This window comes from Pteronotus mesoamericanus, unplaced genomic scaffold (assembly GCF_021234165.1).
Source record: "Pteronotus mesoamericanus isolate MK-2021 breed Mesoamerican mustached bat unplaced genomic scaffold, CSHL_Meso_final contig_72, whole genome shotgun sequence".
NCBI lineage: Eukaryota > Metazoa > Chordata > Mammalia > Chiroptera > Mormoopidae > Pteronotus > Pteronotus mesoamericanus.
Window position 1 is genome coordinate 542,082 of NW_026555242.1, and position 27,388 is coordinate 569,469.

The 27,388-nt window shown below is 45.2% G+C and overlaps 1 protein-coding gene and 1 pseudogene across 1 annotated transcript; both read right to left on the bottom strand.

The window, feature by feature from the left end:
* Nucleotides 1-5,351: 5,351 nt before the first annotated feature.
* Nucleotides 5,352-11,263, bottom strand: LOC129078104 (40S ribosomal protein S15a-like; annotated as a pseudogene).
* Nucleotides 11,264-17,275: 6,012 nt separating this feature from the next.
* On the bottom strand, nucleotides 17,276-22,392 carry STX4 (syntaxin 4). The gene is made up of 11 exons (XM_054582799.1): nucleotides 22,093-22,392; nucleotides 21,808-21,909; nucleotides 21,596-21,695; nucleotides 21,401-21,475; nucleotides 20,813-20,883; nucleotides 19,275-19,383; nucleotides 19,126-19,202; nucleotides 18,755-18,892; nucleotides 17,687-17,797; nucleotides 17,508-17,606; nucleotides 17,276-17,412 (listed from the first exon to the last, which is right to left on the bottom strand). Exons 1-10 carry the CDS (start codon nucleotides 22,120-22,122, stop codon nucleotides 17,526-17,528), a joined length of 894 nt encoding a protein of 297 aa, XP_054438774.1. The 5' UTR covers nucleotides 22,123-22,392; the 3' UTR covers nucleotides 17,276-17,412; nucleotides 17,508-17,525.
* Between the last annotated feature and the right edge of the window lie 4,996 nt (nucleotides 22,393-27,388).

Here is a 27,388-nt window from a genome sequence, read left to right on the forward strand (position 1 = left end):
CAATGTTGCATTCCTGAGATAAATCCTACTTGGCCATGCTATATAAACATTTTTATATATTGCTGAATTTGGTTTGCCAAGGAAAACAATTTGTTGAGGATTTTTACATCTATATTCATATGAAATACTGCTCTGTAGTTTTTCTTGTGATATCTTTGTCCAGTTTTGTTATCTGAATAACGCCTGAACAGTCTGACTTCTAGCTCTCACTTTTCTTCTGCTCCAACTTCCTTTACCTCCCTGGCTGTCTATCAGGACAGCCCCAGGTAGCATCCTGGGAATGCAAAATCATAGGCCCTGCAGCTGGGGCAATAGCTGGCATCACCCCTCAGTCTGTACTGTGGACTGCACTCATCATCCCCTCCACAGCCAAATGGCTGGATAAATTGGAGTTCCTCACAGGAGAATGCTATAGAACCAGCACTGAGGCAGAGGTAGGGCAAGGCAGCAGGCTTTGTAGGGGTGGCAGTCATTCTGGATTCAACTGAGGAATTTTGGAGATTCATTCTCAATTACATTCACACAGCCCACTCTCAACAGCAATCCTTTCCCTTGAGCTTGCCTTTCCTTCAGTCCCTACCCCAGCTCTGACCTCATCTCTAATCTATTTCTTCCACTCAACATGCTCCACCCATTCTCGCCTTCTGTTCGTTTCTTCCTAGTCTTGTGGCCTTTGCACTCGCTCTTCCCTGGAGCTGGAACCTAGAGCCCTAGATTTGCCCATGATGTTCTCTCTCTCTCTTTTAAGTCTAAGCTCAGATCTTACTGTATTAGGTTTCTATTGCTGCGTGATAAAATACCACAAACTTAGCATCTTAAAAACAACACCCATTTATTATCTTCTGTAGGTCAGAAGTCCAGGCTGATTCAGCTTGATCGCCTTCGCAGGACCTCACAGGGCTAAAGTCAAAGTCTTGGCCAACCTGACTTCTCATCTGGGGCCTCTGGTGTAGAATTCACTTCCAGGCTTATCCAGGTTATTACTGAATTCAGTTCTATTTGGCTATAGGACTGAAATCCCCATTTCTCTGCTGGCTGTCAGCCAAAAGTTGTTCTCAGCTTCTTGAGGCCATCTGCATTCCTTGACCAGGGGACACTCCATCTTCAAAGTTGGCAATAGCACAGCAAATCCTCCTGCTTCAAATTCCTCTGATTTGTTCCATCTTCTTCTATTACTAGCTGGAGAAACTTCCCTGCCTTTAAGAGCTTCTGTTAGCCCTGGTTGGTGTGGCTCGGTGTATTGAACACTGGCCTGTGAGCCAAAGGGTCGCCAGTTCAATTTCTGGTCAGGGCACATGCCAGGTCCCCCATTGGGGACATGTGAGAGGCAGCTGATTGATCGGTGTATCTCTTCACACATCGATGTTTCTGTCCCTCTCTTTCTCCCTTCCCCTCTCTCTGAAAATAAATAAATAAAATCTAGGGGGAAAAAAGAGAACTCATGTTAATTTACATTAAGCCCACCTGAATAATTCAAAATAATCTCCCTATCTTAAGGTCAACTGATTATTAAACTTAATTACATCTACAAAGTTCCTTTTGCTATGTAAAGTACCATTCATAGAGATTAGGGCATGGAATCTCTGGGGCCATTTTTCTCCTTACCACAGTTTATCCTTTAGCCCTCAAAAATTCACTTCTGTCTCATATGCAAAGTACATTCATTTCCTCCCAAAGGTCTCATCCCATTACAGCATCAAATCAGTCCAAAAATCTCATAAATCTGATCAAACCAAAAGTCTCAAATCTATTGTCTAAATCAGATTCAAATGAGCCTCTGGGTATAACCCATCCTGGAGCACAATTCTCATCTGTGGACCTGTGAAACTAAAGAAACGTGTCATGTTCTCCCAACATGCAATAGTGAGACAGGCATAGAATAATAGTTACAGGCGTTCTGGTTCAAAAAGAGAAATGGAAGGTAAAAAGGAGTCATAGGCCAAAACAATTTTAAAATTTAGCTGTGTAAATTCCCTTAGTTTTCCAGGCCTAGAAATTATCCTCCATGGTTCTGTTCTGCTCTCTGAGCCCTCAGCTCTACCCTTTGGATTAGTCACCTTGCCTAAGAAGCCATTCCTAACTATGAATTAAAACAACCATCTCTGCCCTGGCCAGATAGCTCAGTTGGTTAGAACATCACCCCAATACACCAAGGTTGCAGGTTTGAGCCATGGTGAGGGCACAGACAAGAATCAACCAATGAATGAATAACTAAGTGAAACAATAAATTGATGCCTCTCTCTCCTTCCCTCCCCCCAATCAATAAATAAAAATTAAAACAGCCATCTCCAACCCTTTGTCATTTTTTGTCACATCACATTGCTTAATTTTTTAGTCTTTTTTTAAAGGATTTTATTTATTTTTAGAGGGGAAGGGAGGGAGAAAGGGAAAGAAACATCAATGTGTGGTTGCCTTTCATGCACCCCCTACTGGGGACCTGGCCTGAAACCCAGGTATGTGCCCTGACTGGGAATCAAACCAGAGTCCCTTTGGTTCACAGGCTGGTGCTCAGTCCACTGAGCCACACCAGCCAGGGCATAATTTTTTAATAATATATGTTGCCTTGGCTGATGTGGCTCAGTTGGATGGAGCATCATCCTGAAAACTCAAAGGTTGTTGGTTCAATTCCAGATCAGAGCACATGCCTGGGTTGTGGTTTCTATCCCCAGTCAAGAGGAGAGGCAACCAATCAATGTTTCTCTCACATAGATCTCCCTCTCTCTCTCTTCCCCTCTCTCTGGAATAAAATATAAGTATATACATTATGTATTACATATATATAATGTCATAGCTTTGGAATGCCTTAGCTATTTCTTTGCTTATCCTCTCCACCACAATATATACCCATGAAAGCAGAGAATTTGTCTGTATTTTTACCTTTATTTCTCCATCACCTGTCATCAAGGCTGGAACATGTCTTACTCTATAAATACTTTATGAATAAATAAATTAATTAATGTATAACGAGGTGTCATGGTAGGCTGAAAAATGGCCCCCTACATGTGTCTACATCTTAATCTCTGGAACCTGAGAATGTTACCTTATATGGCAAAAGGGATTTTGCAGATATGATTAAGGTAAGGATCGTGAGATGGGAGATTATCTTGGAGTGTCTGGATGGGCCCAAGGTAGTCACAAGAGTCCTTATAAGAGGAAGACAGGAAAGTCTGTCAGAGGAGAGGGTGGTGCAATGATGGAAACAGAGACTGAAATGATGTTCATCAAAATGGAGGACAGGGCAACTAGCTAAGGAATGCAGGCATCCATTAGAAGCTGAAAAGTTTGAGCAAATAGTTCTTTCCAAAAGGAACCAGTCCTACCAGATCCTTGACTTTAGTCCAATGGAACTAATTTTGGGTATCTGACCTCCAGAACTCTAAAAGAATAAATGTGTGTTGTTTTAAGCCACTAAGTGTGTGGCATTTTTGTAACAGCAGTAATAGGAAACCAATCCAGTTGAGTTGCGTTAACATTCATAGTGCGTAGCTGCAATTGCTGGCAGCCCCCCCAATATTTATTCTTCCAGCGTGGGACTGCTTCCTGGGAATAGTTCTCCTAGAATCCTTATCTGGGCAAAAAGCTACCCAGAGTAAAGATTGTATCTCCCGGCATCCCTTTCAGCTGGATGTGGTCACATGACTACATTCCAGGCAATAGGACTAGGGCAAAAGAGCAAAAATTATCTGCACAACTTCTACAATTGAGGGAAAAGGGTAAGCCATCCCCTTCACTTCTGCTTCAAAGGTCTTGACTGTGGAAGTGATGGTGGACTATCTTGGGACATGCGGGTGAGTGCAGTGCCGCAAGGATGGAACAGCAACAAGATAAAATAATTTCGTCATTCATGGGTCCTGATAACTTTATGCAAAGACCCACCGTATAAACTTGGACTTTAAATTTATTTTTAATTTATTGATTTTAGGGAGAGGAAGGGGGAGAGAAACATCCATTTGTTGTTCCATTCTATTAATGCATTCATTGGTTGATTTTTTTTTTTTTGGTTGTTTCTTGTACATACACTGACTGGGTATGGAACCTACAATCTTGGCATATCAGGGTGACACTCTAACCAACTTAGCTACACAGCCAGGGCTAACTTGGACTTTTCCCCCAGAGTTTTAAAGACTTTATTTATTTATTTTTAGAGAGAGGGGAAGGGAGAGAGAAAGAGAGGGAGAGAAAAATCAATGTGTGGTTGCCTCTCGCATGCCCCCAGGTGAGGACCTGGCCCACAACCCAAGCATGTGCCCTAACTGAGAATTAAACCAGTGACCTTTGGTTCGCAGGCCAGCACTCAATCCACTGCCAAAAAATTTTTTTTTTTTTAAAAAAAAATTATGGGAAAAAAAAAACAAAAAAACACCCGAGCCACACCAGCCAGGGCTACTATCTATCCTTTATACTGGGGGTTCTTAGAAGGGTGGACATGCATGCAATTAAGGCAAGCTTGGGCTTTACTTTTGATCTCTTTTTTCCTTTTGGGCAATTCCTTTGTAATGGTGCCATTGTGGTCCTAGAATGCATGTGAAACTGATATTTTGGTGCCAGGAGGTCTGGGGCCCCATCCCCCTCATACATGTTTTTCTAATTTTCATAAGCAACTACCACTAATTGCCAAGGACCAGTAAGAATCAAGAAGGATCCCTGAATCTGAGGGTAAATATTTCTGAATAGTCTCTTTGCTCTCTGAGCAAAGGCTCAGATCTCACAGTGTCGCCACAACTCATTTTGATAAACCAACTGTCATGGTGGTAGAAAAGGAGAAATGAATCGATTAGATAGCTTCTGCAATGTAGAGGGAGGCATTTGTTTTGTTTTGTTTTGTTTTTACCATTTTGGAATCCATTTATATTGTCATTATTACTTTACTCTGAGCTTCACCCAGCCCCACACTAGCCTCTGGGACTGCATCAGACCATCTGAACATTAATGGCTTCCTTGGGCCAAGTGTAGTTATCCAGTGTGAAGGAGTCATAGTCTGGAGTATAGACCAGGGACCTTAAAAAAGTTTTGTTTTTCTTGGGCTCTAGGTAATAGGAGGCCAGACTGTATGCACAGGTAAGAACTTTGATGACACTTTGGCTGAGTGTCTCAGTTGGAGCATTGTCCCATACACCAAAAAGTTGTGGGTTCAATTCCTGGTCAGGGCACATACCCAGGTTGTGGATTTGATACCCAGTCAGGGTGTGTACAAGAAACATCCTCACATTGATGTCTCTCACATCGATACCTCTCTCTCTCTCTCTCTCTCTCTCTCTCTCTCTCTCTCTCTCTCAGATCAATAAAAACATATCCTCAGTGAGGATTTAAAAAAAAAAAAGAACTTTGATGGCAATTCTCAGAGACACATCTCAGATGGTGCTGAGTGGTGGGTATAGTCTCCCCTGGGAGAGATGCTGCTCAGTGACCTCCTGGGAAATTTTCTCTGCTGTCAGGAGGAAGATTTCATCTGGGATGTGCTGGATCCCACTGGCAGTGACTCTCAGAGCCTCTCCAGGTATCAAATAGGCATTGTTTCCCTGCCCTGGAATGAAGGTCCTGCCATCTTCCAGAATCACACTCTTATAAGGACTTCCACTGACAAAGAGCTCTCGGCGCTTTTCAGCCATGCACTCAGCCTTGCTGGTAGGATTTCTCAGGGCAAAGACGATAGGGCCTTTGTTGGGAGGAGCTTTTATCAGTCAGCTATGATCAAGCTATGCTGCAATAACAACAACCCAAAAATCTCAGTGGCTCACAATAACACATGTGTGTTCCTCAGTCATAATCCATGTTGTCAATGATTCTGCACCACATCCTCTTCATTCCAGAATCGAGTCTGAAGAAACAGCCTGAATCTAGAATGTTCAATCTCAGGACATAGAAGAAAGGAAAGTTGGCAGACCCCACAATGACTCTCAAAACTTCTTGGAAGTGGTGGGCTTTTGACCAAGAAGGATGTGTAGGTAGACATGCTTCGCCTCCTTGCACAACCATAAGAAGATTCACAACTAACCTCAAAACAAAATACAACCAGAACTGCCAGAAAATCAAACTGTATGGAAGTCCAACAGTCAAAGGTTTAAAGAAGAAATATTCATCCAGATGAGTAGGAGGGGTGGAAACGGGGAGCTGGGGCAGGGGGAAAGGACGTGGTGTGGCAGCAGTGGTGGGAAAACAGGTGGTCCCACATTCACATGTGTTGGGTAAAAACTAGGAAGGACACCTAGGGAGCAAGCCATCCTAGCCCCAGGCCAGACTGCACAGCCCAGGGTTCCAGAATTGGGAAAAGAAAGCCTCATAACTTCTGGCTGTAAAAACCAGTAGGGGTTGGGACAGTGGAAGGAACTGCTGGTCTCAGAAGAGTCCATTTAAAGGGCCCTAGAATGTAGGCAAACCCACCAACTCTGGGATTCAGCACCATGGCAATAGCTAAAAGGGTGCCAGTCACATAGAGGGAGTGGGAGAAGTGACTGGAAATGGGGCAAGAGCCTAGTAAGCAGTATTGTTCACCCACTGACCTCTGCCACACATACACTGCCACAGAGCAGTGAAGTGGGTTGCCCCACCCTGTCAAATAACTAAGGCTCTGCCCCTTACAACATTAACAAGTGTGCCAAGAAAAGTCAATGTAGCTCTACCTAATACACAGAAACACAGGGAGGCTGCCAAACTGAGGAGACAAAGAAATATGGCCCAAATGAAAGAACAGATCAAAACTCCAGAAAAAGAATTAAGTGAAACCAAGATAGCCAACCTATCAGATACCGAGTTCAAAACACTGGTGATAAGGATGCTTAGAGATCTCACTGAGTAAGGCAAATGCATAAGAGAAGAAATGAAGTCTACATTAAGAGAAATAAAGAAAAATCCACAGGGAACCAAAAGTGAAGGGAAGAAAGCTAGGGTTCAAATCAATAATTTGGAACATAAGGGAGAAATAAACAGTTAACCAGTACAGAATGAAGAAACAAGAATTAAAACAAACAAAAAAAAAAAACCAAACAAAACAAGAGAATAAGAAGACTCTGGGACATCTCCAAACATGCCAACATCTGAATCATAGGGATGCCAGAAGGAGGAGAGGGAGAGCAAGAAATGGAAAACTTATTTGAAAAAATAATGAAAGAAAACTTCTCCAATTTGGTGAAGGAAATAGACATACAAGTCCAGGAAACACAGAGAGTCCCAAACAAGTTGGACCCAAAGAGGGCTACACCAAGACACATTATAATTAAAATGCCAAAGGTTAAAGTTAAGAAGAAAATCTTAAAAGCAACAAGAGAAAAGCAGAGAGTTACCTACAAAGGAGTTCCCATAAGAATGTCAGCTGATTTCTCAAAAGAAATTTTGCAGGCAAGAAGTGACTGGCAAGAGGTATTCAAAGTGGTGAAAAGCAAGGACCTACAAACAAGGTTATTCTATGCAGCAAAGCTATCATTTAGAATGGAAGGGCAGATAAAGTGATTCCCAGACAAGGAAAAGCTAAAGATCATCGTCACCAAACCCTTATTATATGAAATATTAAAGGGACTTATTTAAGAAAAAGAAGATGATCAAACTATGAACAGTAAAAAGGACAACAAACTCACAACTATCAACAACTGAATCTAAAAAAACAAAAACATCCCTGCCTGGTGTGGCTCAGTGGATTGAGCACTAGCCTGCAAACCAAAGGGTCGCAGGTTCAATTCCCAGTCAAGGCACATGCCTGGGTTGTAGGCCAGGTCCCCACTTGGGGGCGCACAAAAGGCAACCACACACTGATGGTTCTCTCCCTCTCTTCCTCCCTCCTTTCCCTGCTGTCTAAAAATAAATGAACAAAATCTTAAAACAACAAGAAAACAAAACAAACTAAGCAAACAACTAGAACAAGAACAGAATCATAGAAGGGGAGATTACATGAAGGGTTATCAGCTGAGAGGGGGAAGGGGGAGAATAGAGGAAAAGGTGCAGGGATTAAGAAGCATAATTGGTTGGTACAAAATAGACAGGGGGATATTAAGAATAGTGTAGGAAATGGAGAAGCCAAAGAACTTATATGCATGAACCATGGACATGAAATAAAGGGGGGATGGCTGGAGGGAATGGGGGTACCAGGAAGAGGGAGGCAAAGGGGGAAAATGGGACAACTGTAAGAGCATAATCAACAAAATATACTTTAAAAAAACTTCTTGGAAGTGGTACATGTTACTCATACTCAAGTTTCATTGCTTAAAGCAAACTACATACCCAAAGCTGATGTCAGTGGGATGGGGATTTTATATATATAATTGTATTATAAAATATAAATTAAATTTATAACTTATAAATTATTTATTTATTTATTTATTTATTTAGTATGGTGGGACCCTATAGGGAGGGCCAATGAATGTTTGTGAAGAATTGTAAAATCTCCCTCAGTCTGTCCTCTTTGTCACAAATACTGCCTTTGTTTTTTTCCCCACATGCAAAATAAATGCATTTCCTTCCCAAGGTAGATAACCCAAATGACCCAGTGAATCATGGCATCAAACTCAAGTCCAGAACTTCTTATAGTCTCTAAATCAAGTCCAGATATGGCTTCTTTTGATCCAGAGACCTATGAAGCCCACCCCCAGAATAAATAAGTAAAACAAGTTCTTTCTGGTCTCCCCACCCAACATATAAAGTGGAACAGGGGAAAGAATAATAGCGGTAAACGCTCCCATTCAGGAGGAAGAATGAGAGACATAAACCGGTTGCTGACCCATAGTAATTTTAAAATGTTGCTGGGCAGATATTGAGAAGGCCTCCTCACCATTGCCTAGAATTGGGACTGCTTTTTGGAGCTAGTTCCCTAGTTCATTTTACTCCATGTTGTTGCTCTGCCCTTAGGGTGGCCCATCCTTCTCCACTTATTCTCCTTGGCCACATTAGAGAAGACATTGGAGGTTATGCCTTTCTGAGGTAGAGCAGCTTTCTCAATCTCCTTCTTGTTCCTAGAAATTTGGGAACCCTCAAAGTCATATTAAGTTTTGAACACTCGTGGGTGTTTGCTTGTTTGTTTGTTTGTTTGTTTTTGTCTGTTGAGGAAGTTTATTTGCACATATGTATTACATCCCTGGAAAAACAATCCCAGGATTTTCCTTCCTGTGTGTTTTCATTTTGTTTCTTCATGATCCATGATACCCACTGAGGTTGTCAGTACAATGAAACCAAACTGACAGGATGGAAGCAGGTTGTTCTTCCACTTTTCTAGATCTTTGAGTTGCACATCAAATCTGGGGTTGATAATAGAACTTCTGGCCAAGATGGAGGTGTAGATAGATACACTTTGCCTCCTCATACAACCAAAAGAAGGACAACAACACATTTAAAAACAAAAAATAACCAGAACTGCCAGAAAATTGAACTGTGTGAAAGTCCAACAACCAAGGATTTAAAGAAGAAACATTCATCCAGACTGGTAAGAGGGGTAGAGACAGGCAGCTGGGGTGGAGAGGACACGAGGCAAGGCAGCGGCTGGAGGACCAGGCAGTCCCACATTTGCATGTGGATAAACTGGAGGAACAGCTGGGGAGTGACACAGACGGTGCAATCCAGCATTCCAGGATGGGAAAAGAAAGCCTCAAAACCTCTGGAGGTCAAAACCCATGGGGGTTGCAGCAGCTGGAGAAACTCCCAGCCTCACAGGAGAGTCCACTGGAGAGACCCACAGGGTCCTAGAGCATACACAAATCCACCCACCCAGGAATCAGCACCAGAAGGGCCCAATTTGCTTGTGAGTAGCCGGGGAAGTGACTGAAAGCCAGCCGAGAGCCAAGCAAGCAGCATTGTTCCCTCTCTGATCCCTCTCCCACAGACAGTGTCACAACTCAGCAACCTGGGTTGCCCGGCCCTGGAGAACATCTAAGGCTCTGTCCCTTCCCATGATTTCCAAGACATGCTGAGACAAAGAAACATGGCCCAAATGAAGGAACAGATCAAAGCTCCAAAAATAGAACTAAGCAATGAACAGATAGCTAAGCTATCAGATGCACAGTTCAAAACACTGGTAATCAGGATGCTCACAGAAATGGTTGAGTATGGTCGCGAAATGGAGGAAAAAGTGAAGGCTATGGAAAGTGAAAGAAAGAAAAATATACAGGGAACCAACAGTGAAGGGAAGGGAACCAGGATTCAAATCAATGGTTTGGAGCAAAAGGAAGAGATAAACCTTTAACCAGAACAGAATGAAGAAACAAGAATTTAAAAAAATGTGGAGAGTCTTAGGAAGCTCTGGGACAATTTTAAATGTTCCAACATCTGAATCATAGGGGTGCCAGAAGGAGAAGAGGAAGAGCAAGAAATTGAAAACTTATTTGAACAAATAATGAAGAACTTCCCCAGTCTGGCAAAGGAAATAGACTTCCAGGAGATCCAGGAAGCTCAGTGAGTTCAAAAAAAATTGGACCCAAGGAAGCACACACCAAGGCACATCCTAATTAAGTTACCCAAGATTAAAGATAAGGAGAGAATCTTAAAAGCAGCAAGAGAAAAGGAGACAGTTACCTACAAAGGAGTTCCCATAAGACTACCAGCTGATTTCTCAAAAGAAACCTTGCAGGCAAGAAGGGGCTGGCAAGAAGTACTCAAAGTCATGAAAGACAAGGACCTACATCCAAGGTTACTCTATCCAGTGAAGCTATCATTTGGAATGGAAGGGCAGATAAAGTCTTTTCCAGACAAGGTAAAGTTAAGGAGTTCATCCTCACCAAGCCCTTATTATATGAAATGTTAAAGGGACTTACCTAAGAAAAAGAAGATAAAAAACTATGAAGAGTAAAAGAGAGGGGAAGGGGAGGGGGAACAATGGGGGAAAGGTACAGAGAACTAGCTGCATAAATAGTAGGTACAAAATAAGCAGGGGGAGTTTAAGAATAGTATAGGAAATGGAGAAGCCAAAGAATTTATATGTACAACCTATGGACATGAACTAAGGAGAGGGGGTAATGCTGGGGGTGGGGGGTGGATCAGTGTAGGGTGGAGGGGAATAAAGGGTAGAAAAAAATGGGACAACTGTAATAGCATAATCAATAAAGTATTTTTAAAAATCTGGAGTTGATTACTCCACACTTGTCTAACCTACCCATGAAATTCACTAAAGTTTTTCCAGCTCTGTGGTCATCAAGAACTTCAATTCGCCAATGTAATCATGCTTTGTCATCACAGTTAGAAACCAGACAATGACTTGGGAGCATGGCCTACTAAGAACCTAGCATTTGCCTCTCTTGACATTGTTCATACTTTTGAGAGTAACAGACAGGACATTCATGTGCACCATTATGGTGGCATGAAAAGTTGGCAGAGACAACCACTCTTTTAAAAATCCAAGCTAATGGCTTTTGGTGAGGGGAGTTTTTTGTTTTTTAAGTATATTTTATTGATTATGCTATTACAGTAGTTTCCTTTTTTTCTCCCCTTTATCCCCCTCCTCCCTGTACTTTCCTTCCCTCCAGCATTCCTTCCCCCACCTTAGGTCATGTCCATGGGTTGTACACATAAGTTCTTTGGCTTCTCCATTTCCTATACTATTCTTAGCCTCCCCCTGTCTATTTTGTATCTACCAATTACCCTTCTTATTTCCTGTACCTTTTCCCCCATTCTCCCCCCTCCCCTTCCCCACTGATAACCTTCCATGTGATCTCCATCTCTGTGATTCTGTTCCTGTTCTAGTTGTTTGCTTAGTTTGTTTTTGGTTTTGTTTTAGGTTCCATAGTTGATAGTTGTGTGTTTGTTGTCATTTTACTGTTCATAGTTTTGATCTTCTTCTTTTTCTTAGATAAGTCCCTGTAACATTTCATACAATAAGGGCTTGGTGATGATGAACTCCTTTAACTTGACCTTATCTGGGAAGCACTTTATCTGCCCTTCTATTCTAAATGATAGCTTTGCTGCGTAATCATGGATGTAGGTCCTTGCTTTTCATTACTTTTGAATATTTCTTTCCAGCCCCTTCTTGCCTGTAAGGTTTCTCTTGAGAAATCAGCTGACATTCTTATGGGAAATCCTTTGTAGGTAACTCTCTGTTTTTGTCTTACTGCTTTTAAGATTCTCACTTTAACCTTTGGCATTTTAGTTTTTAAAAATATTTTTTTTATTTATTTTTAGAGAACGGGGAGGGAGGAAGAGAGGGAGAGAAACATCAATGTGTTAATGATACATCTGTTGGTTGCCTCTCACACGCCGCCAACTGGGGACCTGGCCCACAACACAGGCATTTGCCCTGACTGGGACTCAAATGGTGGCAAACCTTTTGGTTTGCAGGCTGGCGCTCAATCCACTGAGCCACATGAGCCAGGGCTAACTTTTGGCATTTTAATTATGATGTATCTTGGTGTGCTCCTCCTTGGGCCCAACTTCTTTGGGACTCTCTGAGCTCCTGGGCTTCCTGGAAGTCCATTTCCTTCGCCAAACTGGGGAAGTTTTCCTTCATTATTTTTTCAAATAAGTTTTCAATTTCTTGCTCTTCCTCTTCTCCTCCTGGTACCACTATAATTCAGACGCTGGAACATTTAAAGTTGTCCCAGAGATTCCTAAGCCTCTCCTCATTTTTTTGAATTCTCATTTCTTCATTCTATTCTGGTTGAATGTTTAGTTCTACCTTTTGTTCCAAATTAGATTTGAGTCCTGTTTTACTTCCCTTCACTCTTGGTTCCCTGTATATTTTGCTTTTTTTCATTTGGTATAGCCTTCATTTCTTCCTTTATTTTGCAGCTGTACTCAATCATTTCTGTGAGCATCCTGAACACTAGTGTTTTGAACTCTGCATCTGATAGGTTGGCTATCTCCTCATCACTTAGCTTTTTCTGGAGTTTGATCTGTTGTTTCATTTGGGCCATATTTCTTTGTTTTGGCACACCAGTCTGGATGAATGTTTCTTCTCTAACTCCTTGGTTGTCAGACTTCCATACAGTTCAATTTTCTGGCAATTCTGGTTGTTTTTCTGTTTTTAAATTGGTTGTTTCTTCCTTTGGTTGTGGGAGGAGGCGAAGCATATCTACCAACGCCTCATCTTACCCAAAACTTTGGGGGGAACCTTTACCTATTTGATTCCTGTGAGTCACGTGGGCTAACATCTATTGATAAATCCATAATTATTTTCAGACATGTCTCCTTTTAGACTTAATTGTAGGCAGATGGGGCATACAGACTTCTTTGGGAGAGTTACACTTTTAATCTCTTTTCTCTGAATCCTCTTAGCTAACTGAAAGGATTTATTGGGAACTACTTTGACTGATTCACAGGCTTTTATAAAAGGCATGAGAGCCATATACTTGATATGGCTCTTGTCACAAAGATGAGTTTTAATCAAACTTTGTGGCTTAAGGGCCTTGTAAGTTGTATCTTTCACTGGTTAAAATGCGGATGACTTGCCTGGAGTTTCTAAGTTCTCTTCCTTTTCTGTAAAAAACTGGCCAATTATTTTCTGAGACAACTCTTTATTATAGTAACTTATCAACCAAACCCAATAGCAACCAAGGCATGCTACTGATTTTTCTCTTTCCCAAAGTTTTTGCCTAAAGCTCTGAGCTTATTCAGACAGAATTTATATCTTAGTTATTTCCATCTTAGTTTAACCAAATGTTTCACCACTGCATGACACCCATCACCATCTTCCCAAGTCCAGTGATAATTTCTTCACCAGCCACGGTCCAGCTCCAAGGTCAAAGTCACATAATTCAGGTTTATTTTTTTATTGTGGCAGCACCCTGCTTCTGGGAACTAGCTCTGCAATAGTCATTTTAGGCTTATTATACTGTAGTAACAAACAATCTCCAAATATCAGTGGCTCATACCAAAACTATTTCTCATTTACATTACACATCACTTTACAGGTGGGCTTCATGTCATCTTAATTCTGGATTTCAGGCTGAAGAAGTCTTGATCTGGCAATTGCCAGGCTTGTGGCAGATGGAAAAGAGAAGGGAACCTGCCAGACTACTCACTGGTGCTTAAAGCTTCTATTGGGTTGGCCGAAAAATCCGTTTAGTTTTTTCCATTAAATAAAAGACACATTTTCCACTTTCACCAATAACTTTATTGATTTGAATATTTTGAGTATGTCAGCTATCCCCCACCTGGTAGAACATGGATTGTTCTCAATTAATGTCTTGATTTGACTGCTATCAACTTCAAGTGGTCTACCTGATTGTAGAACATCATTCAGCAAGAAATCTCCAGCACAAAATTTTGCAAACCACTTTTGACACATTTGATCAGTCACAGCACCTTCTCCATACACTTCACAAATCTTTTTTTGCATCTCAGTTGCATTTTTACCCTTCTTGAAATTATAAAGCATAATCTGCAAAAAAGTTGCATATTTTCTTCCATCTTCAATATTAAAATGGCTACACAAAAATTCACCAATTTTGATAACCTTTTTTAAATGCATGCTGATGTGACAGCTGTCACAACACAATCTAACAAAATTGTTTTGAATGAAGTTAAAGACGACTAAGCACTACTAGAGCCATCTTGTAGGAAAAAAACAAATGAACTTTTTGGCCAACCCAGTATTTACATTTCTACTCATATTCCATTGGTCAAACCAAATCATCTAGTTAAACCTATTGTAAGTGCAGCATGAATGTATAGTCCTCCTACAGTGAGGGGCTCAGCAGGAATGACAGAGAGAGAGAGAGAGAGAGAGAGAGAGAGAGAGAGAGAGTGTGTGTGTGTGTGTGTGTGTGTGTGTGTGTGTGTGTACTGGTACCACAGGGTTATACCTGAAATGTCAATCATTGAGCTCATATACACTCTGCTGCAGCATTTTATATCACATAACCTCACATCTTGGTCAAGGATAAAGTGTCTTGACTCAAGATAGACAAATCATAGGCAGGTCAATGTAGCCTGACCTAGACCAATCAGGTTCCTTTGCTTAGGAATTTGAACCATGAAACACTAAGTGAATGAGGCACTAAGTAGAAAGAGATGCAGCTGAAAGCTTGTGATGAAAGATTCATTTGGATAAGCCACAACTAACCAAGACCCTGATTTCTGAAAGTTAGCTTATAGGATTTCAGTGCAAAACCTGCTCTTAGCTCCTTTCTCAAGTCAGTTTCCCACAGGGAAGCGGTATATACAAGGGAGCCTGTGAAATCTCCAGTGCATGTGTTTGCTCGTCTGCTAGGTCTGCTCGGGACTTGCCATTCCCCTGTTCAAAAACCTTCCATGGGTCCCCTAGCCCACAGAAAAAAATTCAAACTACTGAGCTTGGCCTCCAAGGCCTCACCTTGGCCACCTAGCTACCTCTTCCAAGAGGTTCTAGACAGTTTCCTGAGACAGGTAACTGAGACAGCCTTTCAGGGGTGGCGCTGTCAGAATGGCCAGGCAAAAGTCACATACCTACGTGGACACCCAAGTGCACAGATGTGGCACAATGCCTGCATAGGTCTGACAGTCTCTATCAGGTCCCACTAAATGTCACAGGTGGTAAAGTTTTATTCTGAAGGCTGAAAGGTGAAGGAGTAGAAGAAGCAGACCAACAGTACTGTATTCTGGGGGAGATGCAAGGCTGCAGGGGAAGAGAGGGAGAATCAGGGAAGCCCAGAGACTCCGTGTTCAAATCAGTCTTCTACTGGGACAGAATCTGGCGGCCCTGCAGTTTCTCCATCGGGTGGATATCAGGTTGTCTGCACACTGCTGAGAATGAGCTCTTTCCTGTAGGGGTTTAGAATTTCATCTGTACACAGAGCGCAGGATCTCAGTCAAGACGAACGGGTGAGTATGTTCCCAGCCTTGCGCAGGGGCAAGTTCAGCGGCTAGGGAGCGGAACTCAGTCACGCCCTCTCGGATGCAGGGCCTGAATCCCCATTCGCACCAGGCTCTCCAAAGCCCACACCTTCATCTCTTTTGCAGGTTTGATCAGGCCCTTTGCGCTCTGTGATCCAATCACTTTTGGGTGCGACTGCAGAGTCACTGAGGCCCCGCCCATAACAGCTAATTGCTGTTTAATACTAGGTTGCTTAGTCCCTGGGCGTCCTACGGACCAATCCCAATGCTTTTCAGGAACAACATTTAGGTCTGCTAGCCAATCGTTTTCCATTCACAGCCACCATCTCAAAAAACGTCCCATACACAGAATCTCGCACAGGCGCAACCGCCTCAACTACGGCTCCAGGGACACCGCAAGGCTCCGCAGGCGGACACCCAGCCACCGAAGGAGGCAGAGAAAGCAAGGGTCCTGTATTTGAGGCCCAGTCCCACTCTCTGGCCCCTCCCCCAGCTTAGGTCCAGGAAATTGCACCAAGGACATCACATCTAGCCCTTCCATGGCTTGCATCACCATGGCACCCACGTGTGTGCCCTGCATTCAGTGACTGAACCAAGCAGTCTGGGCAGCCAGAAGCAGCAGCAGCGACAGCAGCAGCAGCAGGGGCCTGTGGGATCGGAAGTGGGATGGAAGAGGACAGCCAGAACCAGGAGCCACCATAGCTAGGTGCATGAAGAGGGGCGTCACACCCAGCTCCAGAAACTAGGCACCTGCCCTTGGAAGCCTTAGAAATTTAGAGTTGGGCCTGGAGCTCAAGTGCATCATAAAGATCAGGCTCCTCTGCCTCCTCTATCCGCTTCAGCCACATAATCCTTTAGAAAATGGTGTGGCTGATCCGAAGTGTATGGGTCTTCAGGCTTAAATCTTGCGTAAAAGGCAGCGCCTTTTTCTGGGCACAGGGCCTGGCTTGTGGGACACTGCCTGGCAACATCTCGTAACTGGCTCCTTATTTAACATTCCATTCAAATGTTACCTCCTCTGAGACAGGCCCTTCCCTGTCTACTATATCCAATAAAAAACAGCCTCAGTTACTCACAATGCTGCTTCTTGGCCACAGGAATGCCCACCGATGCCTCACCCCCTACACATATACACATCTCACCTGTGTCCCAGACTGGCCTGGCCCAGCCTCACTGCTTCAGGGTTAGGTACCACAGTAGTCTTTCCCTAGGGACAGTACTGAGCCAGATGTGGGTGTTACCCTTCCCAACCCCATGTGTTCCTGTGGGAGATAGAAGGGTGGTGCCAGCCTGCTGTGGTCACAGCGCCTAGAACAGTCTGACTTAAGCTTGCCTAGGCTGGGCCTGGCAGGATGGCCAGGAGGTGAGAAGGCTGGATACCTAGAGGCCCTGAGCCGGCTGTTCCAGGAACACACATGCACAGGGAAGTCTCCAACCTCTTTTTTTTTCTTTTCTTTTTTTTAATTTCTTACAAAACCATGTGTCCCATTCTAACACTGCATGCCCTCCGCCAGGCATTGTGGCCCAAGGAGAGAGGTCCCCATGAACAAGTGGCTGCCAACCCCAGAGGAACCGTCTTCCCCTCTTCACAGGGCCAGTGTGAGGAAGGAGGTTCGGCTGGAGGTTCTGTGCTGCCCCTGCCCCAGCTGCTGGCAGAGAGGGCAGACCCTGGGTCCCTGGTGCTCTTAGTGCCTGCAAGGGAAGGAGGGAGAAGAGGGTCTAAAAGGAGGAAACAAGGCTGGGGCCAGGGATGGGGCAGGCTAGGGGGCAGGCCCACAATATCTCACCGAGAATGCACGATGCTATCAAACCAATATGGAGACGCAAATGATGACTGCCAGAATGAGGACAGTGATGGACACACAGATGGCAATCAATACTTTCTTCTGTGGGAGAGGAGGGGGTCAGGGAAACTCAGGAGAGGAGGGAGGGCTACCCAGGGGAGGGGAGGGGAGGGGAGGATCACCTTTCGAGCCTTCTTCTGGTTCTCCAGGGCTATCTTGACATGTTCCTGCCCACGTTCCACATAGTCAGCTGAGCTCAGGATGTTCTTCTCAATCCGGTTGATCATCTCCCCCTGTTCGGAGGAGGTAGCAGTTCAGGCACGTATGGGTGAGTGGGGGGGAGGAGGTTCCAGTAAGTCCACTCTGGCCACCCCAGCCCCAAATGACCAAAGGACATTCCTGGCAGAAAACACTGCACTAATACAGACATGGAGGTCGGGCCACATCTGACACAGTTCACACGCTGAGGGTGGCTTCCAGGCCCTGTTCTATCATGTGGTGCCTTCTGCCCTGCTCCTTTGCCCCACAAAACCTTTACTTGCAGCACTTTCTTGGAGCCAAGTGCCTTAAATAGCTCATACCTTTTTGCAGAGCACGAACTTCTGCTCCTTCACAAAATTGTCTGAATTTACCCATTCTTCTAGGCCTGCCTCCTAGCTCTACAGCTCTTCCTATTCCTGCCTCCTCATGGCATCACCAGCCTCCAGGTTCTGGCAGTCCTGAGTGAAATCCCTTCCCCATGACTCCCAGCTATAAAAGGGTATTGGCTGCAGCACTAATGGGCCAGCTCCTCCAGGACAGGGCTAAAAGCTCACGTCACCCCGTACAACCAGGGCCAGCGCAAGAATAACACTTCCCACCCCTATCTTGTACAGATTTTAGGAGGCAGGCCCTCTAGGGGGCAAGTTTGAGTAGGGCTCTTAGATGTATATGGGTGGATTATATTGGTGGAGGAGGAGCCAGGGTTGGGGCCATACCTGGGGTGGGCTCAAGTGCAGGGCTGAGGGAATCCTATGTATAAAAAGAGTGGCCATCTTGGTGGCTGTAGAGGTGAATGCAATTCTGAGGCACAGCTAGGGGTGGAAGTAGGGCTAGCCTTGAGGGCATGGCCCAGAATGGAGAGGAACAAAAGCATCGAGAAGAGAGGCTAAGGGTGGAGGTGGGCTGACAGTTACAGCTGGGGTTCTACCTGAATATGGTCTCATATCTGGGGTCTGGGTCAAGCTCAGTCAGCTCCCTGGGGCGCCCACCTGCGTCTCCACCTCAGTAGCCAGAAAAGTGAAGATCTCATGAAGTTCACGAATACTGCGCTCAAGCTGCTGGATCTCACTGTGCCGGGCTGAGATCTCATTTAGGGCCTGTCGAGTCACCTGAGTGTCCTTCAGTATCTGGGGAGTGGAAAGAGTAGAGGGGCAGGTAACAGGGAAACCAGCAGCAAGTCAGAAGTTCCTGTTGATTTTGGGGGCAGCCCTTGGGTCTAGAACTGGGCCAGGGTTCTGCTGAGTGACTCAGGCGTACAAATTCATTCCCTTCTGGGCCTCAGTATCCCCTCAATCAAAGAGGACCGGAACTTGGAGAGGATAGGAGGCCCAGCAGAGGGAGGCTGGCTATGGCCACTCACATTGGACACAAACACCTCGCTCTGCCCGCTGTCCAGCATCTGCTCTAACTCCTCGTCAGATACCGTTCCAGCATTTGCTGTGAAGGAAAAGGCCAGGTTCAGAGCTGGGTCAGGTTACCCAACCCTGTGGACTAGGCGCCACAACTCACTGATCTTCAGCTGCCTCCGAATCCGCTCCACATTCTTCTCCCGGTATTCGGACTGCATCAAGTTGCACTTGTTGATGAGCTCCACAAATTGCTGCGACAGGACCCCATGCTACAGATAGAGAATATAGGCTGGGCACCCCTGGGAGGGTCCCTGTCCATTCTGGGCCTCAGCATCCCCATCAGTACAGTGAGCAAACAGCGTGAGCTACTAGAGGTGCCTGCTGTTTTACCACCAAGAAATGTTCTCCCATTCTCTCAAAGTAAAAACCGAAGCCCCTTACCAGGACCTATACAGCCTTACATGACCTGCCCCTCCCCAATTTTCCCTCTGACCCTACCTCCTCCCATTGTCCCTCCCTTATTTCCTCCAACCACAATGGGCTTCTTCCTCCTCCCTGAACAAAGCACACTCCTACCACAAGCCTTCGCACTCACTACTCCTTCAGCCTAAATGCTCATGCCACACAAAGACCTGCAAGTCTTTGTTCCCATATTACCTTTTGAATGCAGTGTTCTTCACTTCATTGAAATTGCAACCTGCCTTCTCTCAGCACTCTCAATCCCTCTTCTCCTGCACCTTTTTCCTTTATACCAAATGATGTTCTAAACTAATTTATTTATTTATTATGACGATTGTCTCTGCCCACTGGAATGTACGCTCCATGAAGATAGGGATCTTCAGTTCACTGCTGTAGCCCAAATAGCTAACACTCAATATATATTTACTGAATGCTTGTCTCACTGCTTAGACTAGACATGTAGGATGCCTGGAGTTCAGAGTGTTGCCCAGATTTTACAGGTCTAGCTGGGCCCTCGGCCTCTTACACTGAGGACCACTACAGGCCCCCTTTGAAATGCCCTTTCTCTTTGTCCACTTCCCTGATGCCTTATTCCTTGGAGTTCCTTCCTCAGAGACACAACTGTTCTCCTGGCTTCAGCAGCACCCTTTCAAGATGCCCAAACTGCTCCATCTTCAATCTGGGTCTTTGCTGAGCTCTGGGACCACCTACTCCATTCTGACCTCCAAGAACTCCAAACCACACCTCTTTGGGCACCCAGAGGGGGCTGGTAAGATCACCTCAAATCTCCTTCCTAAGAGGTTGATTCAGTGACCTTCCCTCCCAGGGGAAGTTCCACTTCCTGACTTCTAGAATTCTGCCCATGGGGCAGAGCATGTTCATGTCATCTGGGCAGGGAACTTCCCAGTCATTTATGACTGCTCCCTCTTATTCCTTGGGCAGAGCCATTAGCTAACAAGTCCTACCTCAGTATTGTCTAAGTCACCTGTCTTCCAGAGTTGGGCCCAGGTTGTATCTGGGGACTCAGCAACTTCTCATTGAATGCAAAAGAAGGCAGGGAGTTATAGTGGGTTGGGGATCAGGAGACCTGGGTTCTTGACCTTGAGTAAGTCCTTTCTCTCTCTGAGTTTCAGTTTCCCCCTTTAGAGGATCTCCAAGTTCCCCCATTCTTTCTTCTGTCATCGAGTAATCTCTAAAATACTTGCTGAAATGTCCTAGTTCTGGGAATAACAAACCCACCTGGGTTTTTCTCATCCTTGTGTTGACTGAATTATAATTCTCATCAGCTTCCTCCTTCTGGGGCTCTATGGCTGTGGGAAGACACAAGGGTATTGTGGGGGAGTGGGGTTGACCTGTGTCTTCTGAAAACTGTTTAAGGATCAGGGCACAGGGCCAGGGCCATACCCCAGCCACACAACAGAGAGGTGCTTATCTCCATACAATGTTTTGGGGAAATATAATTGATCATTAAATGACTAATTCTAAGCTTCTGACAGGAGAAAGTATATTTTTCTTTGCGAGACATCAGATAATTCCCACAAGTATGCAGAGACCTCCTAAAAAAAAACCCAAATGCCTGCCCAAAGAATGTACACTAGGCAGCAAGAATTTTAGGAATCTCTGGTTTCATGGTAAAAAAAAGGAACCCAAGAGGCAGGCATGTGCTGTGGAAAGTGCTATGGACCGGAAGCCCAGAGATGGAGATTCTAGACTGCTGTGTAGCCTGGATATATCACTGGCCTCTCTGGGCCACACACTCCCCACATATATCAGGAGGTGGGCAGAACCAGAGGGAAGAATTTCTGTCAGTCTCTGTTAGGAGCTCACCCTTCAGCTGCCCGCGGATCTCCCTCCCCAGCTGTTTGATCTCCTCACGCAGATTCTGCAGGTCCTGCTTCATGCCTGAACAAGAGAAAGCAGTCCTTACATCAACAAATCTCCCCTGTTACCACTTGCTTGGAACTACAATACCCAAAAATCCCTCTGATTGAGCATGCGTTCTGCACCCAGGTTTTCACTCACTCTCCTCGGGAAGGGGCGTGGCCAGGATGGTGACCTGCTGTTTCTCCAACTCTCGGACTTTATTCTCCAACTTGACAATAGTCTGCCGAATTGTCCGGACCTGGGGACAGGGTGACCGAGACGGCTGAAGGAGAAAGGATAGTACTCCAGACTGCTTTGCTCCTCAGGCCCTCCAGCCCCCTCGTGAATCCGGCAGAGACCCAGCCTCATACCTTCTGGAAGAACTCATCGTCCGGGCTCCCCAACCGTGCCGTGCCCGGGAGTACCACCAGCGCGACCCGCTCCTCGTTCTCATCATCCGAGCTGTCATCCCCCTGCCAGGGCCGGGGTCAATGGCATCACTTCCTTGCTGTCGCTGTCTCCCCGCGGGACTCACCGGCTTCCGGGTCTTTCCTTCCTAGACTTCAGCCACCCCTCCCTGCCCCAAAGACCAGGAATCCTGCATTCCAGCCAGACCCCACCCCACCCCATCCTCCCGTCCCGCCCCGACTTCTCACCTGCCTCAGCTCTTGGGTCCTGTCCCGCATGGCGGCCGGAGCTCCCTCTCTCCCCGGCACCTGAGCCCCGAGGGCCGCAAGATTCTAAGTTTGGAACTCCCGTACTCCCCTCACACCCTGACACTCCCCTCCGCCTTTACCCTGCGGACCCCCAAGTCCCCCACAAGCTGCGAGAGGCTCCGTCCCTGACACCATCCACAGTTACTGGAAAGGAGCTAACCACGGGGACCCCCAGGTTCCACAGGTTGGAATTCCCTTTTCTTCCCCCCCCTCCCGCTCCCGCAGCCTAGGCCCCTCCCCCTTTTGGATGATTCCGGGCATGCGCACGAGTTTGCGTCTCTTCCCCGCCCGAGAGAAAGAAGGAGGTCGGAAGTTGCAGCGTCCGGACCAGAAGCAAAACTGCAGCGATGTGAAAGCCCGCCCCCTTTACCGGAACTGTCGTATCTTTCAACGACAACCTTGTTGCCAAAAGGGGTGGGAATGCGTCATTTGTACGTAATCTGAGAGGCCCTGCATCTCACATCACCCCATAGTGCACCCTCGCGTCACGTGACAGGCCCAGTCCCAGCCTTCCACAGAGTGTGATGCTATAACTGTCACGTGTCCCGACTTCTGTCAACTCAGTCTCTGGAACACCCCTCTCCCCACGACTTGCTGGGCGCCTGAGCTACGCCCCTCCAGCTCTCATGGAGCAGAAGAGGGCGCTGGCCCCAGAGACTTTTTGAGGCAGTGGTTTGTAGTACCCTTGATTAATTCGGCTCTTAATCTTTCGCGTCCAGAGGCGTGGGCGGACTGAAGACCGAATTTGGGACTGTCAGCGTCATGGGACCTTGAAATTAAGAAAATAATAAGATCCAGCGTCAGAATTGCAGGGTTTTCAAGGCAGAGAATCTGGGGGTGGGAAATGACTTCATCCAAGGCAGAAATCTCTTCTCCCGCATACTCCTGGCGCAGCCACTGACAGGTGGGCGGCAGGCTCCCTGCTTGAACACTGCAGTCCCGAAGCACTCACCACCTGACGGGCAATGAGACCATTTCAGGGCATCTCAGGCTGAGAAAAGTGTCTGAATGATACAGAGCAGTTTGCCTTGTGCCTGGGTCTACCCTCCGGAGGCGCCCCCCGCCCACACACACACACACTCAAAATCTGCACACATTCCACATTATAGAGGACTGTGAGCTCTTGAGGCCGAGTAACGCCTCTCCTGTTTTACCTGAATCCCCAGCGCCTAATTCCGTACCTAATGGGACCTCAAATATTTGTAGGCAGAATTTCAGCCTTTCATATGACAGATAAGCCTTGCACTTGTGGAACTTACATTCAGTAAGAGTCCCAAAGCCACTGATTAAGTCTCCTCATCCCTGGAATGAATATCAAGTCTCCTGGATCCCACAGCTCTTTGCAGGGAGTTTATATGAAGGTTCAAGCAAGAGGAGGAATGGCCCCTCTCTGGTATGCCCTAGTAAGAAAACCTAGATTCCTGAGGCTGAGTTACTGTGGCCTTCTGAAAAGTCACTTTTCTCTGGCCCTCAATCTCCCATCTACACAATGGGTGGCACTCGGGGGGTGCGAAGATAATCTTCATGGGTATTCCCTGCTGTAAAGTTCAATGGCTTGAGTTTGGAAACTGTCAAATGTGGTCTGATTCTATATGAGGGGCTTTGATCCTTCTCTTCTTTCCTTTAGAACCCAGCTTGCCTGCAGTCAAGAATGAAGGAATGAGGATGCTGCCACTCTAATCACAGGGGAAATGAAAAGTTGGAGGGGTTTCAGGGGGCCAAGCCCTGTCCTGCAGAATCCCCTGGATATCATGAGGAAGGATTTCTCTGCTCTTGAGTATTCCGTTTCAACCTCTACCTCCCTGCCCCACTCCCCTTCTCTGTCTCTACCTCTGTCTCTGTCTCTTTCATACTCGTATCTCTCTGTGGGGTACAGTGAAAGGAATTTTGGACATCTGACTCAGCCCTGGGTGTGATCTTGAATAATTCGTTGCTCCTCTCTGGGACTCAATTTCTCCATTGGACAGCTTGAAGAAATTACAGGTCAGGTAATTTCTGTGTTGCTTAAGGTAAAAATTGAACAATATCAAGTGAGGTTAGGAAGATATGGAAGGGTCTTGGAACATGTTGAGTGTTTCCCCTCTGTGGGCTTTTACTGCTGTGAGTTCAGCACTCCCTGGGCCCAGCAGTCCTACCTGCCTTTCTCTGCCTCTCATCCTTTTGATGACGTGCCTTCTCGGTTCCCAGCTGTGATTTGAAATTGTTGCTTCCTTTGTTAAATTGCCCTGGAGTATGATATTCATCATTTTATTTGTAGTATCCAGGTAGGATCACAGAGCTTTGGGATATTGGCTTAAGGTCCCAGGAGGCTGGGCTCAAAGGCTTGTGGAGGAGATGAAGAGTAGGAGCAATCTAGGGAGAATGGCTCTGGGGATGCGGCTTTCCAGAGCTGAAACTTTGTCTTTGTTTCATGGTCCTTTGTTACTCAGGGCCTTTGAGAAACCATAAAGTATGTATTAAGTTTATTGGGTCTTGGATGTGTGGGTATTGGGGATGTATGAGTATTTTTCTTTCGGTCTCTATAAAGGTCAGGTCCTACCTGATCCTGAGGATTGGCATCCCACCCTGTTTCTTCCACCTGTAGGTCCATCCTACCAACACTGGAGATAGATGACCTGGTTTAGAATCCCAGCTCAGTCACCTACTATCTAACTCTATAAGGCAAGTTACTTAACCTCTCTATGCCTCGATTTTTTCCATTTAAGTAATGGGAACAGTAACGGTATCAACCTCATAGGGCTGCTCTAAGGATTAAATAAGGTGATGTAAGTAAAGCAAATAGAACAGTGTCTGATACGGAATAAGTGCTATGTAGGTGTTTGCTGCTATTATATGCCAATATAATGGTGATTGTTACTCTGAGGGTGTCAGCAGCCCTAATGCGTCTGCCAGGGATCCCACTCTGCTGCTTGCCCAGGGTCTCCGCCCCCTTTTCATCTCCTGAGCCCTACTGTGTACCAGGTCCTGGGCTAGTAGCCTTGCTAACTCCTGCAAATCTCTCGTGCCTCAACTTGGACATGACACACCGTATATTTGGCTTATTTATTTTATATGTTGCCTGTCTTTACCCTCTCTCTGCACCCTATTAGAATGTAAGCTCCATGAGGACAGGGATTTTCACCTGCGTTATCCATAGCTGCGCCCCCAGCACCAACAACCGTGCCTGGAACACAGTAGCTGGTCAATAAATATTCATAAATGAATAAAATTATTTCTTTTTAATATAAAATTTATTTGGCATTTACTATATATCAGGCACCAATAGGAGACCTTTATAAACATTTACTCATTTAATCTTCATATCAATTCTGTGAGAGAAATAGAAACCAAGGCACAGAAATATTAAGTAACTGGCCCAAAGTTACACATTAGTAAATGAGAAAGCCAGGATTTGAACCCAGAGAGTGGGCTCTAGAGTCTATGGTCTTAACTACTATACTATGACCCCAGGAAAGTGGTAGCCAGAGGTGGCTCCTGGTGTTCCATCCACCTTTGGGGACTTACTGCCACCTACTGATGCCCTGCTTTGGATCATCTAGGGTGAGGAGGGGATAGACTGCCTGCAAGACTGAGCCTTCACCCCTCCCCTGACCCAAGGCCTCTCTTGTCAGTTGGAGCTGGCAGCTGGGGAGGTTGTTGGTCCTCTTCTCTCTCATGGTTAGCTGTGCCCATTGGAGGCAAGAAAAGGTCCTCTGTTCACCTCACAAGTGTGTATGAGGCTGTCTTTGTTCCAAGCCCCAAGGGCCACAGAGATGAAGCCCCCACAACTCTTTCCTCATGATGTGCTTTGGGCCTAACCTTGATCACTCCCTAGAGCTTCATCTGAGAACCTCTCCTCTTCAAACTCCACATATGTACATGACTTTACCTGAGATCCATATGTTAGCTCCCAATTCCATATCTCCAACTCAAAATTTTCTCTAGAGTTCCAGATCCCAGAATCTACTTGCCTCCTAGACATTCTGGAGGTCCCACAGGCATCTTAAATTCAATGTGTCCCAAACAGTATGCATCATTCCCTGCACTCCGGACAATTTCCTAAACCAGCTTCTGATGTTCCTGTTTCCTCTCTATATGGGTGACAGAAGGTCACCTATTCCATAACCTTGGCCTTAAACTTCATTCTAAAGGTGGTGGATCACACAGTTGTCAGGATAAACTCCAAAATATACTAGAAGAAAATATGGATAAAATCTTTTATAATTCTTGCAGTGAGAAAGGCCATTCCAACTGCAATTCAAAATTTAGAAGCTATAGCCCTGGCTGGTGGCTCAGTTGGTTGGAGCATTGTCCCATAACCGAAATGCTGAAGGTTCAATCCCCAGCCCAGGCAGATACGAGAGGCAACCAATCAATATTTCTCTCTCTCATATCGACGTTTGTCTCTCTCACTTCCTCTCTCTCTAAAATTCCTTGGGTGGGGCTAAAAAAATTAAAACAAAAAATTTAGAAGATATAAAATAAAAACAATACATTTGTCTACATGAAAAAATTCTGCATGGCAAAAACATCAAAGCAAAATTAAAAGACAAACAACAAACTGAAAAAACTATTTACAATTCTTATCATATATGAAGGGCTAATTAAAGAGCTCCCATGTATTGATAGGAAAGACCAATAGTTCAATAAAAATGTGAAGAAACATAACAGATAACAAAAAATCATAAGGACTTAAACATATATTCAGGTGTTCAGCTTCACATATAAGAGAAATGGAAATTAAGACCATACTGAAATAACATTTTTTATTGCATTAGCAAAAATCCATATGTTTGATAAAACACTCTTTTAGTAAGACTGGGGGAAACAGGAACTTATACCCATTGCTGGTAGGAATGAAAATAAGAAAACCCAGACAATATTTATCATAATTATAAATGCATTACACTTTGAACCAGCAATCCCATTTCTGAATCTATCTGAAAGGTATTCTTGCTATATCAGTTAGCTACTGCGTCATAAGAAACCACCTCAATACTCACTGGCATAAAACAATGATTTATTATTTCTCCAGATTCTAGGGATGGCGGGGTGGTTTTTCTGCCTTAGATTACTCAAGTGACAGTCAGCCGGCACTTCTGTTGCATGATGGATGCATCAGCTGGCTGACCGATGATGGTCCCTCACATCACCATATCTGGGACCTTAGCTCTAATGGCTAGGTGGAGTGGGATGGCTGAGCCACTCTCTTTATGTGGCATTTCATCCTGGGTTTCTTCATAGCATAATGGCCTCA

Bases quoted from the DNA above. Each gene is read 5' to 3' on its own strand.
- STX4 (XM_054582799.1), bottom strand. From the start codon at position 22,122: ATGCGGGACAGGACCCAAGAGCTGAGGCAG. The intron at 17,798-18,754 runs GTGGGCGCCCCA...TCCTCCGAACAG, and splicing joins CTACTGAGGTGGAGACGCAG to GGGGAGATGATCAACCGGAT. The intron at 17,607-17,686 runs GTGATCCTCCCC...CCTCTCCCACAG, and splicing joins ACCAGAAGAAGGCTCGAAAG to AAGAAAGTATTGATTGCCAT.